Source organism: Poecilia reticulata, chromosome 1 (genome assembly GCF_904066995.2).
Source record: "Poecilia reticulata chromosome 1, P_reticulata-male-v2, whole genome shotgun sequence".
Classification (NCBI taxonomy): Eukaryota; Metazoa; Chordata; class Actinopteri; order Cyprinodontiformes; family Poeciliidae; genus Poecilia; species Poecilia reticulata.
In genome coordinates, this window is record NC_088830.1 from 13,431,850 (window position 1) to 13,449,415 (window position 17,566).

The 17,566-nt window shown below is 40.3% G+C and overlaps 1 protein-coding gene across 3 annotated transcripts in view; it reads right to left on the reverse strand.

Annotated features, from left to right (window-relative positions):
• The window catches only part of ccdc85al (coiled-coil domain containing 85A, like), a 38,008-nt gene extending 20,755 nt beyond the window's left edge, over positions 1–17,253 (reverse strand). For 2 of the 3 annotated variants that reach the window (XM_008409336.3, XM_081606648.1), the window contains exons 1-2: positions 16,544–17,253; positions 11,657–12,749 (exon numbers count right to left, since the gene is read on the reverse strand). In XM_008409336.3, the coding sequence (XP_008407558.1) occupies positions 11,657–12,749; positions 16,544–16,807 (1,357 nt within the window). In that variant the 5' untranslated portion in view covers positions 16,808–17,253. Of the gene's footprint in view, positions 1–11,652; positions 12,750–16,543 lie in introns of all 3 variants that reach the window. The other variant, XM_008409327.3, reaches the window with a different exon arrangement.
• Between the last annotated feature and the right edge of the window lie 313 nt (positions 17,254–17,566).

Sequence of the window (17,566 nt, forward strand, 5' to 3'; positions counted from 1 at the left end):
AAACCAGTTTTGTGATGTAGTGAGGAAGAAAGCTGGTAATAATACTGAGCACCAGCCTAATGCTTAACTAAATCCTTTAACACCAAGCAGCTGTGACAAAGATTTGAGTTTCCCCCACCACGTGCAGGCTGCAAGGCTCCACGATTCGTCAAGGGACGCTCACCATCCATCGCCTTGGCAGACATGTATGAAGGAAGTAGATGGAGCGAAGTCAGAAGAAGAGAAGGAGATGCGTAACCGAGAGGAAGACAGAAGAGGCGAGAGACGGAGGGGAAGAAAACAACCAGCAATCCACTCAAATACTTCCTCAGCCTCTTTTCCCTCCAGCTCATCTTGGCAAACAGCACATCCTCCAGAAAGAGGGCTCTGTAATCAGATTCCTCTCCCTGTCCGACAGCTGGTTGCACAGAGTGGCAGCCAATTAGAGTGAGCGCAGAGAGGAAGGCACAGACGAGAGGAGGAGGAGGAGGAGATAGCTGGGCTTTCTCAGTGACACTGCGGAGGGAGAGCATTATCCGAGGCCGCAGCTTTGCTGATGATTTCCTGTTGCGCTGACAAGCCGCAACACTTCTAAACAACAGCCAGAAGAGCTGCTGCAGCGGCTACAACGATGCTGCTATTATAAGAGTCAACAGTGGCAGTGAGACAGTGGGTTGGTCTTCACTAATTCAATCAGCTCATCTGAGCTCAAGCAATGATGCTCACATGGTTTCTGAGTCTGTTTTGAGTCAAAGGGGGAGGAAGTTTAAGTAGAGCCTGAACATGTAAAGGCTCTGTTGTGTAATCCATTCAGATACAGAAAACAGCATAAATATATAAATTGGTGGTCATTGTAACAACTTCTTTCAACCAATAAGTCAAATTTTATGTACATAGCACCTTCTAACAACACCTCGCAACTTGGTCCTTTGAACCTCAGTTCAGCTCCTCTGTGCTAATTAGCCTCCTCCCTCAATTTCCTTGTGCTCTCCTGGCCACCATTTTACCACATTTCCCCTAATTAGTTTATCTGGTTCTCCTATAACTTTTATCTCCTGCCTCAGAGTTTAAGCTCCAGATTTTCCATTTTTTTCAGGGCTGGATTCGGCCATTATTTTGCCTGGTATCTGTCTTGTTCCCCTGCTGTCTACTTGTCCCTCCATGCTCCACGTTCCCTTTTTCTGGTTCAAGACTTAAAAGTTTCCTTTTTTCTTCTTAAATCATCAATATACCAATTACTCGTGGCTGATGCGCCTTGGCCCTGACAAACCTTACTTTACTGGCTGGTTGGTTGGCTGGATATTAAGTCAGGGTGAAGAATAAAGTCTGGGGAAGGTTTTTGGTTGTTAGAGATCTGAAGCTACATCCAGCTTTTCTCTCCTACGGTTTAATAGCAGGTGATGTTCTGGTAAACTCAGCGGGTTTTTATTGGCTGATTTCCTTCATTCTAAAGCTACTGTGTACTGCGCTGCTTTCATCAGACGTAATATTTTAGCTGACTCTGGCTTTAACGTATTTGACTACTTGCGAGTGGAGTATCATTTCAATTTTGAGTTTCTAAACATGTTTGGATGTGAACTGCAGGAACTCTTCATTAAGCATCCCACTGACTTTTGTATGGCAGTCCTCTGTGCACTCATCCTCGCAGTCATGTTTTTACGTAACCTTTCATGCTCAACCAATTATACACAGCAGTTCAGTAACATGGAATAAAAAAGTGTTTACATGTTTTGAGACTGCAGCAACTCCCTTTCACCCAAAAAAAAAAAATCTTTCAGGCTTCACAGCTCTTAGCAGCGTGATGAACAGATTCAACAGAAAGGCTTATAACTCGTTTAGTTATTAGTTAAAAGGATTTCGCAGGAGATTCAATTTTCTATGTGAGCTAACGTTATTAATTAGCAGAGCACACAAACAGTCATTGGAAAACTGTTAGTGAGTTTTTGCGTTCACACACAGAGCCTCCTTTGAGTCCAATCACCAAGCGGCGACGTGAAAGAGTCTGAGCAGGGCACCGCATCGGGTTCAGAAGCTCACGTTAGCTTTTGGCATTTCTTTTCATCACGTGCCTTACCTTGGAATTAGGGACATCATTTCCACTTTCTCTTATACTTTACACCGGCATCTCACTCATTTCCATTAAATTCAACTAAAGCAAAGCTGCAATGTAACGGACTTAGCAGAGCATTTCGAATTTCTACAGATGTAAGCGCAATAACTAGAAGAACAAACTTTCAAAATCTGCAAAATCACACGCGTATATTGCTGCTGCCTACATTTCTGCAGACTGAATCTCCAGTTTATAGTACAACCTGTCTGTTTGTGTGTGTTTATGCCTTTTTATTGGCATCACAAGGGCGAAAGCCCCCCCCCACACACTGTTATGTCAGCCTTTTCCCATGAGGCCTATTTTCTCCTCTTTGATCAGCTGAGCTGCTTAAGCTAATATGCAGAACTTGTGATTGTTAAACCAGAAAACACGATTAAGGCTCTGCTCTTGAAAAGGGATCTTCTTCAGTGAGTAGATCCTATAGGCTTAGCGATCATTCACCCTTCCTGTCTGGGTCGCGAGAATCGCGGCGCAGAGAACTCATTATTCCCTTTGGGAGGAGACTCATTGCATGGATAGACAGACATAGATTTAATATTAAAAAATTACAGAATCACAATGTCAAACACAAACCGGTAAGAGGCTTTGAAATCTTCTCTATTTGAAGTTGCAGTACTGCTGAACGGTTCAGGAGCTTTAAGTTCAAAGCAAACACTTCAGCTGTAAATTACATTGCTTTGTGCTGCCAAACGCCTCTAAAAACGTGTTATTCACCATCTGGTTAAGTTGACGGTGTGTAGTTTGTGCAATACCAGGGCCAGTGGGATCACCTGAGAACCTTAAGTGAACTCGTTTGAAGCTAATAAATGCAGTACTATAAAAAAGGTTTTATACCCTTATATATTTATTCTGATTTTGTTATGCTGCCACACGTAAAGCTGCAGTTTGTAACTTTCATAGAAAATATGTTTTTTTTACATATTTGCTAGACACAAACACACACATTTTCATAAAATGAGATGGAGAATCTATGGAAAAAAAACCAAGCTCTGCTGTCTCTTTCCTGTGGTCCTACAGAAATGCACCGCTGGGTCAGAAACGACCAATCAGAACCAGGAGGAGGGTCTTAGCGCTGCCAATCACATGTACTTGCTGCGTTTTTAAAACTGCACTTCCTGTTTAACGGCATGCCACTCAGTTGAAATCATGTCAAGACATTTACCAGACCACTTCAGAACTTTCATTTTGTGTTTTCTGAGCCAAGTTAATTGCTTAATTATACTTGTACTGGTGCGATGTAGATTTTTTTGTTTGTGTAAGTTTAACATGCGTATCTTTCTTTACATGATGGGACACACTTTCCAATAATTTCCCCTTTTTGTCTTGTCAGTCAAGAGAATTTTTCCATCAAGGTGTTTCTTTAAAGGTAATGTGAGACATATTTTTGTGTTTTGTTTTGTCCACTATGGTTTTGGCCTTGAAACTCTTTTATTTTTAAAAGCGTTAATGATTCTCATCTCTTGTTGACGAACCATTAACACCAATCTTAACCGTTTAGAACTTCGGACATTTGTTGCTTTAAATGTGCTTTACTAATAAAGTTTGAGTAATTTTAACATCTTTTGAGCTGCTTGTAAGATGTCACTTTGCACTAGGGATAAGAACTACTCATACTTGATGATTTTTTGCAAACCCCAAAGTGTGATTGTTACTTCTGCTGTTTGAACTACTTTAGCAACTGTTGGTCCCTTGGGCTCATCAATAAATCCTTCATTCACATTTTCAAACATAACAGAATGAAATTATTTTTTAATATGCATAGTTGAACTACTGAACACAATTTATAAGCCTTTTGGATAATGACAGATTTATAACCAAATATCTAAAAAAGTTTTTCTCACTTATCCACGCTCACAATAAAAGAAATTTACACCCATATCTGATGTGCCAAGAATGGAGCTTTTGGGTTTTTCCAGTGAGCTCTATTAATACCTTGCAATATACGTCTTGTCTTTCAGAATAAAAATAAAAGAAGTCAAATGCTTTCTATAATTTTACAGCTATCCCTTCCTCCGCCTCTAGAAATATGTGTGATAAGCTTGGCAGAAAAAGCAGCAGCAGATTGTATTAAAAGGCGGCAAGAGGTCAGATTGTTGTTTTGCTTTCTTTCTGCATTTTTGTCAGGGATTTAAATGGCCTGAACATGAGAGCTGCTGAATGTCAGCCTAACATGGAACCTTAATTTGTTAAAAAAAAACAACAACAACAACACACACACACACGCACACGCACACACACACGCACACACACACACACGCACGCACACACACACACACACACATATAAAGCCTCTTTGCTCCAGTGGGACACTTCAACACACCATGCCCAATTCCTACACATATCCGCATGCAAGTACATAAAAAATGAAATAATACAGTCCAAAGGGCTTAGAGGATAATCCAAGCAAGTGGAGTGTACTACATCCTGACAGGCATTTAATTCCCTCTTCTTCCAAAAAAAGGACACGACTGGAAGGTTGGCTCAATGGATGGCGCTGGTGGAAACGGACAAAAAAAGCTGCATTTCAGGAGCTCCTCCTTCCAAATGTGTTATTTACCACGTTCTCGTTACAATGTAATCATCAACAGATTATCTTAAATTATATTTAACAGGTTAAAAAACAAAGTCAAAATCTCTAAGGTTCATCCTGATTGATTCTTTCGAATCATACGCAGTGACACTTTACGTTAGGGAGCTTGTCAGGTCAGGGTAATCGAGACCCCAGAGGGGACACGCTCATAATCAGGAAAGGCAGCCATTCTGACAGCTAACAAGCTGGAATATCACAATATGAGTCTGTGGCAACACACACAGGCGGCCTAATGAAGTTTTTATGGGCCTGGTTCGAGGCTATTCGGTGCTTGCATTTCACTCTGGGCTAAGTTCAAAACGGTTATGCATACAGTTGGCAAACAGCCGTGCCCGGAGGCCAGTGAGTGGCCGATGCTCTCACAACGTCCTCCAGCGTAAGGATTTGTGAGGCATTAATGCGTTGAGGCTTTTGCAGACTTCACATGCGTTTCAGTTTACATCAAGACTGAGCTCCCTGAGAGCTAAAATAGAAACAGACTGACGACTTAAATCAAAGTTGGGGTTGTCTTTATAGTAATCTGCTGCAATCCATAGAGATTACAAAATGGCAAAGAGCATGTTTGCTACCAGACTGCAATTTCTCAGCCTGCAATGCGCTGTAGTTCTTAAAATATTGCGTCAACCATTCAACGTTTACATTATTAAGGTTTTTTTTTTTTTTTTTTTTTTCCCCCACAGTATTCTCCTTACAGAGGAAGAGTTCCATAAAGACTCCAGTCACATTTCAACCATGAACTTGAATTATTTTTATTGTGGTTTTATGTGACAAACCAACACAAAGTAGAGCAGAGCTGTGGAACGGGAGGAAAATGATATGCACTTTTCAAAGGTTTGTGCAACTAAAATCTCTGGAGAAACTGTTGACATCCACAGCTCAGATTGAATCTTTTGTCAGGACAACTACTGGTCAAATCTAGCCTTTCTGGAAGACTGGCAATAAACATGTTAAAAGAAAACCGCACAAAAATTCTAATTAATGTTTGATACCAGCCATGTTTGGTCTACAGCAAACATGCGAAAGAAAGTTCTCTGGCCAGACGAGGCCAAAACTGTGCTTTTAGTCCTACAGGCAAAATCAAACATGGCAGTGGCAGCATCATGCTTTGGGATGCTTTTTTAGCAAGAAGAGTGAAGCTAAATATAAATATCTTGAAGTTGGATGAACAAGAAATCTTGTTAAAACTCGCAAAAGACTTGAGACCAGAGTAAGAAAATGATCTATGCGACACCAGTCGCTAACACGAAATGGCTTTTATTCAGCTATCTGAAGATGAATGGGGGAAAACTAGGTCTTTAGATGTGCAAAGCTGGTCGAGACACACGGCAGAATACTGCAGCAAAGCTGGTCCTACACATTATAGAAGAGCTGAACGCAAATGCAGGCCACACTTTTCAGATCCTTTGTTGTAAAAAATGTTGAAAGTCATGCCTCGTTTTCTTACGCTTTACAGTGATACACTAAGAAGTTGAGATAAAAAAGAATAACATATAATTCCACCAGTTTATGTTCATATCCAATAAATTGGAAAACGGGATCAGATGAGAGTACTCTGTCAGATTAAAAGTACCTTTTACAAATAATAGTTTTTAGGTAGACATTAAACATGTTGCATTGAGCCTAAGTTCCTGTAATAAAAATATTATCTATATATTTGATGTACTATTCTAATCTTAAATACCATGTTTTTGTTAGCGGTTAGTGTGTAATCATCATAGTTAAAACTTGAGAACAATAGCCTGCCTGTGATTAATGAGTGTTTCACTTAATGGAAATAGTTTCTGAATAAAAGCTTCTGATATAAAATCTTATATAAAAAATTATGACTACACTGTACATTACATCTGTTTTAGTCTGACTGTTCTGTGGAGATTATTTGTGTTTCTCTTCCCCTCAAATTGCAGGTTGATATTTCACCTTGAGGAATTTGTCCTTTAGCATCTGAGAACTCTGTACCACTCAGCACTTTTTTTACCTCCCGGACTCTGGAAATCATTATCAGCCACTGTTGGGTATTTAAGCAGAAGCCAAGTCTGTTCTTTGATTTTTTCCGCCACCACTCTGACATCCATAACTCCCACTGATCTACCTAAGATGGACAACAGTAAAGCGAAGCTTTGAGGGAAATTGTTGCCTGAGAAGGGCGGACACTCTTGCACATCGAAAAGGCTGCAGTTTTGAACATTGACCATTTTAGCTTAATGTTTTCAACCTATAAATGCCATAAAATCAGATCATTTTACTCTAATTTTTGAGACAGCCTGCATTCCTCTTGAGATGCTTGAAAAATCAATAACACTATAAATTTTGCAGTAGACAGAAAAAGGGAGGAGAATTAACTCTCAGAGAAATCAAAGAAGTCCAGCAACATTAGACAGTAAGAAAAAAACTTTTTTATAAATGATGGGGGTTTTGTACGTTAGAGTCCAAGTTTTCCATACCCCAATTGCCTCTGGGGATTTGTGTGTAACTGATGGAGCAATTTAGTGCTCGTTTATCTGAAAAAATTGGAAAAATTATGAAAATGTATCTATTTATTGAATCTAAACAGTGAAACTCAAATTATATTGACTTATTACACTCAGCATGGTACATTTTAAGCCTTTATTTCTGTTTGTTTTGATTATGGCTTACAGCTAGTGCAAATCCAAAAGTCTGCTTCTCTGAAAATACAATATTCCATAATGAGAATTTATTTTCTTTAAAGTATAGAAATGTGATGTTAATGAAGGACTTCTCACTTCTCCAGCAGACACTCACTGCTGGTAGGGAAGGTCAGACAAGATGTTCACTAAAGATGGTGGCTGTTACACAGTGTTGTATCCAACCATTAATCAAAAGTTTAATGGAAAGAAAAATTGTGGTAGAAAGAGATACAGCAGCAAAGAGGACCTAGAAAATTTCTGGAGAAATTTAAACAGGGCCTGCTAAAGTGTGCTCGTCAGTTGGTACCCAGCATTCTAATGCTAAAAATTAGCATCAATGCTAAAGTAAGCTACAATGTTGTCAACAGCATGTGGAGAGTCACAAGCATGTTAAGTAACATTGATTTACTCCATTCAGTATGTTAAAATTAGTGTACAAGCCAAAATTAGCCAAAATGCTACTGTTAGCCTAAATGTTGCCAGTGGCATGTGGGCTATAACTAGCATGTTGTCTTACGTTGTCTTCCTCCATTATGTGTGCTAAACATGGTTAATAAATAAACAAAATAGCTAACAAGCTTATTTTAGGAAAAAGGCTACTGTTAATGTGGGGAGTAGCTACTGCTAATGTTTGTGCTAATGTTAATGCACTGCCTACTGATTTTTACTTTTATAAAAGTAGAAATCAGATGTATACTTCGTGGCACTTCGTTACCAGAAGAAAAACGCTCATTTCTTAACACCAAATTAATTATTTTTTTATAAAACATAAGCTCTTTTGAAATATTGCTCATTTGCTTAGACACAAGAAAATTACAATTGGTAAATTTTACAAAGTAAAACTCAGACGTTTACTTCGTGGCACTTGGTTACCAGAAAACAAGCTTGTCTCTTAGCAACTGATTAACAACAAATATGATTTATACTTCATGGCAGTTCAATACCAGAAAAAAGCTTGCCTCTTAACACCAAATTAATTATTGTTTGTGAAACACAAGAAATTTTCACTTTTCTGAAAAATTCGCCAACTGCACATTTCTTGTTAAGTGGTATAAAAATAAGTAGTACTTGAGAAGAGCAGAAGAAATCTTATGTTTTTTGAACAATGACAATATTTGTTGTTAATCAGTTGCTAAGAGACGAGTGTGTTTATTGGTAACCAAGTGCCACAAAGTAAACATCTGATATTTATTTTGCAAAATTTACCAACTAAATTTCTTGTGTCTAAGCAGAAACGCAGTATTTCAAAAGAGCTTATCTTTCATAAACAATAATTAATTAATTTGGTGTTAAGAGATGAGCGATTTTTTTTTTTTCTGGTAACCAACTGCCACGAAGTATAAATCAAGATTTTTACTTTTGTGTTGAATGTCTGTTTTAGGGTTAGGGTTTTCAGTCAAACCTGACAGGCTTAATGGAAATGTGTGATTTCATATTCCACCAGGATGTTAATTTTCCAACAGCACAAACTTGCCAATACTGTCAAACATATTAATGCCACTTTAATCACAATGGTTTTACCCTGTTTGCTGGACAGCAAATTGGCCAGACCTAAACCCGATAGAGAGTATTGTCAAGAGGAAGATAAGAGACACTAATGTTGACGAGTTGAAAGCCACTATCAACTTTAACACCTCAGCAGAACCACAGGCTCATCACCTCCTACCACACTGCAAAAGTAGCTAATGCAAAATCAGTATTGAGTGCAGATACTGTACACTGCATGGACATACCTTTTTTATTGATCAATAATATTCTAGTAACCTGAGGAATTGAATCTGGTGTTAGCTGTAAGCTACAATCATCAAAAGTGATCAAAAACTAAAGCTTTAAAAAATATAACCCTGAGTGTGAGTGATATTTCACTCACACTCACGGTTTCCAGCATATTTGCGCTTACTTTTTCAATTTCAAAATTAATTCAGAATACAATTTCGACCTAAAAAAATATTCAGTATCATTATTTGTACACGTTTGCAATTTTCATTTGTTAAAAAAATTCACATTCCTATTTCAAAGTGATGAAAATTTCAATATATATATATTTCAGTGTTAAAAACATTCAGCATATAAAAAAATTCAACTTTTAAAAATTCAAATGCAATTTTTTCAGTGTCCTAAAAATTCACCTTGCTCAAATTCGCTGTCTCAAATTCAACATCTAAAAATTCGCTGTACAAAAATGGCGAGGTTACTTCAGGTCACAGACATTAGCAATCGTTGTCAGATTTCAACACCCAGCCAATCACATGACCTAAGCGTCATATTGAAGAAATACCAGCATCACCGAGGCCAGCGACCACGGAGGCGAACGCAAACCCAACGGTGAGTCTATGCTTTCATATTTCTGTAGTACATTTTATTTTGCGCATGAACTTTGATACATGATATTAAAGCTTGATTTAAAACACGGGTTTGGGCCGTTGTTAATCTTACGCCATGTAATGCTGGCATATTAGTTCTCGCTACCCGCTAGACCTCCACCCCCTTCTCTTGGCTGTCCTACGCCCAATTTTCCCCTGTTTTATTTCAAAAAGGAATATCACTTGCGCCAAGTCTAGAATCTTTAAAGATAACTGATTCTCCTCCCATTCAATTTCGGGAATCTACACCCTGGAAAACACAAAGAAGGGATCAAGAGAACTCAAAATGTACTTGATTGCAGATTGCTATGTTACAAATTAAATGAAAGATAGTATACATGCTACACATTAAATTATCCAATTAAAATGTACCTCTATCAAGGCACTGTGGGGTTCAGGAATTGAATGGTGTGCAACTTAATCAGAATTTGCTTGTAATTACAACTTTAATCACAAATTTTAGCATAGCTCAAACATTCTTTGTAACTAAAAATATATTAAAGATTCTAGACTTGGCGCAAGTGATATTCCTTTTTGAAATAAAACGGGGGAAAATTGGGCGTAGGACAGCCAAGAGAAGGGGGTGGAGGTCTAGCGGGTAGCGAGAACTAATATGCCAGCATTACATGGCGTAAGATTAACAACGGCCCAAACCCGTGTTTTAAATCAAGCTTTAATATCATGTATCAAAGTTCATGCGCAAAATAAAATGTACTACAGAAATATGAAAGCATAGACTCACCGTTGGGTTTGCGTTCGCCTCCGTGGTCGCTGGCCTCGGTGATGCTGGTATTTCTTCAATATGACGCTTAGGTCATGTGATTGGCTGGGTGTTGAAATCTGACAACGATTGCTAATGTCTGTGACCTGAAGTAACCTTGCCATTTTTGTACAGCGAATTTTTAGATGTTGAATATGAGACAGCGAATTTGAGCAAGTTGAATTTTTAGGACACTGAAAAAATTGCATTTGAATTTTTAAAAGTAGAATTTTTTTATATGCTGAATGTTTTTAACACTGAAAAATATATCTATTGAAATTTGTATCACTTTGAAATAGGAATGTGAATTTTTTTAACAAATGAAAATTGCAAACGTGTACAAATAATGATACTGAATATTTTTTTAGGCCGACATTGTATTCTGAATTAATTTTGAAATTGAAAAAGTAAGCGCAAATATACAACATTCAAGTTTCAGATGCATTTTTTATTCAAATTCTGATGGCACATATTTACTTCCATACACCAGGCTTTACTTGTGCCCCCACCAAGCTTAGCATTGCTTATTTATTTAAGGGTCTTTTTTTGTTGTTTTTTTTATGTTTGCATTTTTTTAAGACATTAGTTGGTGTTTAGATATTAATCTTCCAATCTTCCAATAACTGTCAAGCTGGGCTTAGCAAGTTTTCTGGGGGAAACCTTGGGACTTGAAGTTTTATCACAACATTTTGTGGTACTATTGTGATAACAGTAAAAGTGACAATAATAACTATTTATGTCTTCTTTTTTAGAGAACTGTATGGCTCTGACTGAATGACAGAAACCACAAATGCTGCTCTTGAAAAAAAAAAAAACATGTATATTATACTTATTTTGGGCAGCAGTCACTTCAGGAAGTGTGATTTGTAAAGTAAACTGCACATAGTAATTGTATTGAATCATATTTTCAAATATATTTGTATTTATTGGTGGTCTGATTGAACAAAGAGTGGACAAAAGAGTAAAAAAAAAGAACATTTCAGCAACATGGACAGTTTGGGGGACCTTTAAATGTCAAAATTTTAAATTTGTCATGACGACAAATGATAAGAAATGTATCACGATAAATGATGAGCGATATGATAAATGGCCATCCCCAATTTTATAATGGAAATGTGCAAATATGTGTGTATGATATCCCAATTTGCAGAGATGCACCTGCAGAACACCAACAGAGAACTGGAGCGGTGGATGCAGACACACACCTACCGTTCATGCCGTTGTAGATGCTCCGGTGGTGCGGCGACAGCTCGTCACCAGCTGGCCTCCTCTGCCCCTCCCTCACGGGGCTGCCAAACTTTGCGTGGTCCGGGCTCACGCTGTACTGGTGCCTGTGAGTTTCAGGGCTGCCGCCGTGGATCATGCAGCCCTTTTCGTGGTGCTCGCCGACCCCCAAATGTGCATGCCGGGGCTCGGGACTCCCGCAGCCCGTGGTGCTAATACTGCTCCGCTTGTACTTCTGGTAGAGCTCCCCACTGCCTCCATGGCCCAGGAAGTGCTGCCTTTGGCCCAGTAGGAGATCCGAGCTGTGGTGCTTGGGATGCTGCTCCGGGCTGCGGTGGCCTATGTTGCGCCCGTACTTTTCCGGGCTCAGGCCCCGCATGACCCGGCTGTGGTCGGGCACGGATATGGAGCCGCAGCGGGGCCGGCAGAGCTGGGGCAGGGTGTACGGATACTCCAGGCTCGTGCTCCGGTGCCGCCCAGCCGGGAGCTCTGGGCTGGACACCTCCCTGTCCGCTCCACCTATCCCACTGATGCTGCTACACCTGGGTTTGTGCAAAAGTTCAGGGCTGCCTTTCTCCCCGCTGCTCCCAACGCCGCTCACACCTACAGAGAGGTGAGTCTGCTTGTGGTGAGGGTGGTCCGAGCTGTCGGCGCTGCCTGCGCTCGAGGTGCTGCTCCCATCTCCCACGTCCCTCATGAGAAGCCCCTGGCCTGGCACCAGCAGCAGGCTGTTCTGGCTGTCTATTGAGTTGCGGCATCCTCCCATCCCCACGCCCCCTCCGCCTCCACCTCCCCCTACCACCACCCCTCCTCCACCCGAAACTCCCTTCTCGTCATCCAGCAACAGGCAGAGCTCCTTCAGCTCCATATTCTCCTGGATCACCTCCTCCTGTCTGACCTCCAGCTCCTTGAGCTTCTGCAGGTACAGGGTCACTTCCTTGCGCATGATGCTGGCGCTGTACCGTCCGAGACGCTGCCACTCCCTGGACACACGCTTTCCTTTCTGACGGTCATCATCTAAGAAACAGCACAAGTCCCGCAGCTCACGATTGTCCTCTTGCAGCTTCTGGTTGATGTCCTGGGAAAAAGAGAAGAAAAACATGCAAAAAAAAAAAGAAATATGGGAAACTTGACTGTAGTTGGAACATAATTAACATTTTAAATGGCTACCAGTGCATCCTTGCTATTATTTTATTACTATCTAGTCAGGTTTTATATCGATTTCTGATTCTCTTTGACTTTGAAAAATACAACTAGAAAATGCAGTAGAGTCTCTGATAGTTTTGAATACAATAGAATATGAACATCAAAGATACAGTATGTCCCTAACCTCCATCTGATTTTTCAAAGTACGTGCAGTTTGTTGATCCACTTACAAGACAACAAAAAAAAAGATGGAAAGATTTAATAATACGAAACAAAGTTTACGTTTTCCAGTAATTAATCTGCCGATGGCGATCAGATTTGATTTAAAGAAAATCTGACGAGTCGGATTGCTAGCTGTTTGATTGGTGCATCAGAGATCAGCAGTATATATTGATTATACAGTATTTCCTCCATGCAGCTCAGTCAGTATTTCAAGTTTCAGAGAAGTCTGTTGACAGTAAACAGTCAGTAAATCAATCAGTAAATCCTATTCTTGAATGAATCGCAGCTTTCAGCTTAAGTTTTATTTAAGACTTTAAAACCTTTCTAGGACAATTTTTTAAAGTTGCATGAGCTGTAGCTTGATAATGTTATCAAGTTAGCTTATAGATCAAGTAAAAGTAGTATTCTAAACAAAGTCTGGTTTTCTTTAACCCTTGTGTCTAGAAATGGGGTCTAACCGACCCCACACACGTAAAACTCGTATCATTTGCCTCAGTCCTCTACGTTTGCCTCAGTCCTCGCATGCACAAGGGTTAAGATATGACTTTCCGATTTAGTTTTTTTACTGATTCCATTTTTTTCTTTGATGGGTCATAATGTATAGAAAACTTTGTGTTGTAAGTTCGTTGATAATGGTAGTGACTTTGAATCCACAGGAAAATACAAGATCTATGCTTTTTATTCATTACTATCTATGCTTCAAAGCATTTTTCTCGAACTTTTCTCTGATATGTATTCCTCAGGGGGATTTTTACATTAAAAGAAATAGCATGATGCTTGTTGATGCATCTGCAGAATAAAATTAGAGAGAAATTTGATGGATTGCATCAAAAGGCTGTACAAAAAAAATCTAATCTGATCTCTGATCAGAGCCAATCAAGACAGAATTATTGATTGATTAACATAGATCAAATGTGTCATATTTCATGCATGGTTCTCAGTGGAGTAAAAACTTGAGCAGCCTGATTTCTTGTTAATGATTTGTAAATCATCAGGAAGCAAAGCACCTCAATAAGCCGAATGCTTCAGAATAAATCATAAAGTTGCACTAAGTTACTTTTAAATTGTTTTTGAACCTGAATTATTTGAATCCAATATCTCCATTAATTATGAAAACGCTTATTTTTAATTTCATAACCTAAAAAAGCTTAAAAATTGGCTAACAGTAGAGATACTCTGAGCAGACTTTTCCTGACTGACATTTTTTTATTATTATTATTTTAAGCACCATAACATGAACGTGGGGGCTGGGTGAAACAATGTGCAGCAGGCTTCGTTGGTTGAGTTAATTTTGAATCCAGCAGCAAATAAAGGAATTACAGGATTATGCCCATACCCAAAGGATGTGCACCAGAATACAAAGCTGTTGGCCGATGCCTTCAGAGAACAAAAAATAGAAGCTCATAGTTTTTATGCATTTAATGATTTAGAAAAAAAAAAGAAAAGTCAAGTTTGTTTTTCATTAATTAGTGCTTGACCTGCCAATCACCGCTCAGAAACGATCGAGAGAAAAAATCGTCCAATTTCAACTGGTGAATCTCCTATTTATCGCTCTAAAAAAGCTGCATCCATTACATGATTTGATTTATATTCCCCACTCGTTTAGATATCGCCCCGTCACCGCGTGCAATCGTAATGAAATGAAACCTTAATCCTCTCCGATTTCCCCTTGAATAAACAGCAAGTGCATGCAGTCAGTGAGATACATAACGAGGAAGGCCGGGTTCAGGAGCAGAAACGACACCGCGCAGAACATTTTGCATTAAAAGCAACATTAAAGCACTCCTTTTTCACCTCCAAAAGACCTCCCTCCCCTCCGCCTGTGACAATTTAACTCTCACCTAGATCCTCCCTCTCCCGCTCCCTCTCCTCCTGTTAGAGCCTCCAGCTCTTTCCAGTGTAATTAGGCCGCTTGGATGGGCAGAGGTGACAAGGTCCCTGGGAGAGGCAAATGATCCCTGTGTGCTGCTGAGGCTACCTCAGGCAAGTCTCAACTTTAATTGTAAACACTGTGGACATAGTGCCACATTACCCTTATTAGAAGAGGTAGTGACTAAGATTAGTGTTAGTGAGAAAGGTTTGGTGAATCTTCAGGTTCATCTTGTGTAAATCTGCAGTGTTTTTGCGAAGGTCTTCACATCTTCTGGTTATAGGCTGCAACAATCACTCATTTCAGAGTGTGGTTGTTGTGGTTTATGTAATGGACTAACAAAAAGTAGCCAAATAAAATAAAAAAACCCATCTTGTGTAAAAGCATCTCCCCCCCGCCCCCCAAGTAAAAGGTTGAAGGGTGTGACACCCGCTATTCCGTTTACGCTGATATCCCAAATAAAATCAAAAGTACGGGTTAATTCGTCACCTGAAGATTGAAACACGACTAGAAACCTACCGATATGTAGTCACACACCTAAACTGACGGAGAAAGAAAGTATTCAGAGAAGGAGAAAAGAGGCCTGTGGTACCTCTGGAGGAGTTATAATGATCTACAGCTTGAGTGGAACCATCTGCTCTACAAATCTGGCCTTTGACGAACACTTACAAACAAAAAGCAATTGCATTTTGCCACAAGCCACGCCTACACACAGCAAACATATGTAAGAAAATAATCTCGTCAGATGAAGCTAAAATTACCCTTTTGCTTATAAGCAAAATACTGTGTGTGGCAGAAAACTAATACTTTACATCCCCCAGACCACACCGTCTCCAGCAAGTCAGAAGATGGAGGGAGCTAATTACAGAACATTGCTAGAAGAAACCCTGTTAGAGGCTGCCAAAGTTTTGAGAATGTGGTAGATTTCCAGCAAAACAACCATAAGCATCCACCAAAGCTACGATCCAAAGGTTTAGATCAAAGCCTATTCAAGTCTTAAATGTCCCAGTAAAAGTCCAAATCCATTTAAGTGCCTACATACAGTTCATCTAATCTGAGCGCCATCTAATTATGTCAGGAGAATTTAATTTAATTGCACACCACACTTTTCAGATCTTTTGAAATTTGACTCCACCGTGTAATTTCAACCTAAAAATGAGAACTTTTTAGTTCATATGTCACATAAATTCCCAGTCAAGCACAATAAAGTCTACCGTTGTGACGTGACAAAATACAGAAAAGTCCAGTTCATTTGAATACTTTTTTCAAATGCACTGGATGTGCAGGAATTTCAAATGTAAGGAGAGAGACAGATCTGGGTACGAAGCCCATAATGTCATTGATTCTGCTCAAAAGCACAGTTACTCAACCTATCGGCTATGAAACCGAATCTCATTGGACTTCTTAAGCCTGCAAGTTTAGCGTGGGCACATCCACAACGCAGGCCCACGGAACGAGACAGCGAACTTTCAGTGTTATCTTATCTGGCATCATGGTTGCTGATTGCTTGATAAAGAGCTGAATATTCCTCCCGTTATGCGCGCTCTCAGGTGCGCCTCAAACCTATGATCTCATCCTTTGCAAATGCGCGGCCCTCCGCCCTCCTCTTCCTCCTCCTTCCTCCTCTTCCTCACCTTCAGCCCCCTAATCTCGTTCAGGTGCAGCTGGAGGCTGCGGTTGACCTCTCGGATGAGATTCCCGTGGTCCAGAATCACGCTCATCTTATCGGCCTCAGACCGCCTCAGCCGGCGCACCAGCTCCTCTTTGGTCCACCTGAGCAGCTCCTCGTCCGTCAGACCCGAGATGTCTTCGGCCGGACTTTCACTCTTCGCTATGGACAGCTGGAGCTGGGGCTGTGGCTGGGGCTGGGGCTGGAGCGGCGGAGTTGCCTTCTCCATTGGCACAGCTCCTCCGGCACCGACAAAGGGCAGAAAACACTCGCGGGTTCGTCAAGCAGCTCCGCTCGCATCCAATCCGACCTGCAGAGGTTGAGGAAGCGGGTTACCGTTTGGTAATCAGCGGCATAGTTCGGCCTCTGTGTTGCCCTCCACTCTCCCACTCTCTCATAGAGCAACAGCTGACGATGCCGGGCTGAGTGCAGCACGGCGGAGAGGATGCTGTGGGCTCCTTATCGCTGCATCATCCGACTCTATGCAGCGGATGCACGGCGCGATCCCGGTCCGGAAGGAGATGAAAGTGGAAGAAGGTTTACCTGGATGTGAAAGCGGTCAGAGTCAGAGAGGAGGGAGTCATCTGAGCAAAGCAGAGACAGAGAGAGGAAAAAGCTCTCCCCTTCTCTGCTCCTCTCTGCCTTTCCCTCCTGAAGCTTTCTCACCCCCCCAGAGGTTTGCGCCTCTGTGAAAACACAGCTTTCCTACAGCGCCACCTAGTGGTGGGTTTCATATCAAACGGCTACATGGAGCAGTCCTATTCAAATATGAACAATATACCTGTTAGGTGTTATATTAAATCATTTAAAAACAAAAATGTCATTAGTTGTCTTAAATTAAAGGGCGTACTACTTTATTTATGTTTTGTTTAGTTTTTTTTTTCTTACTTGAGAAGCTATAAAACATAAAGATCAAAGGTGAGTGGAGTAGTACCCCACAAAAGTACTCAAGTAAGAGTGGTGCTACTTCAACATAATTTTATTCAAG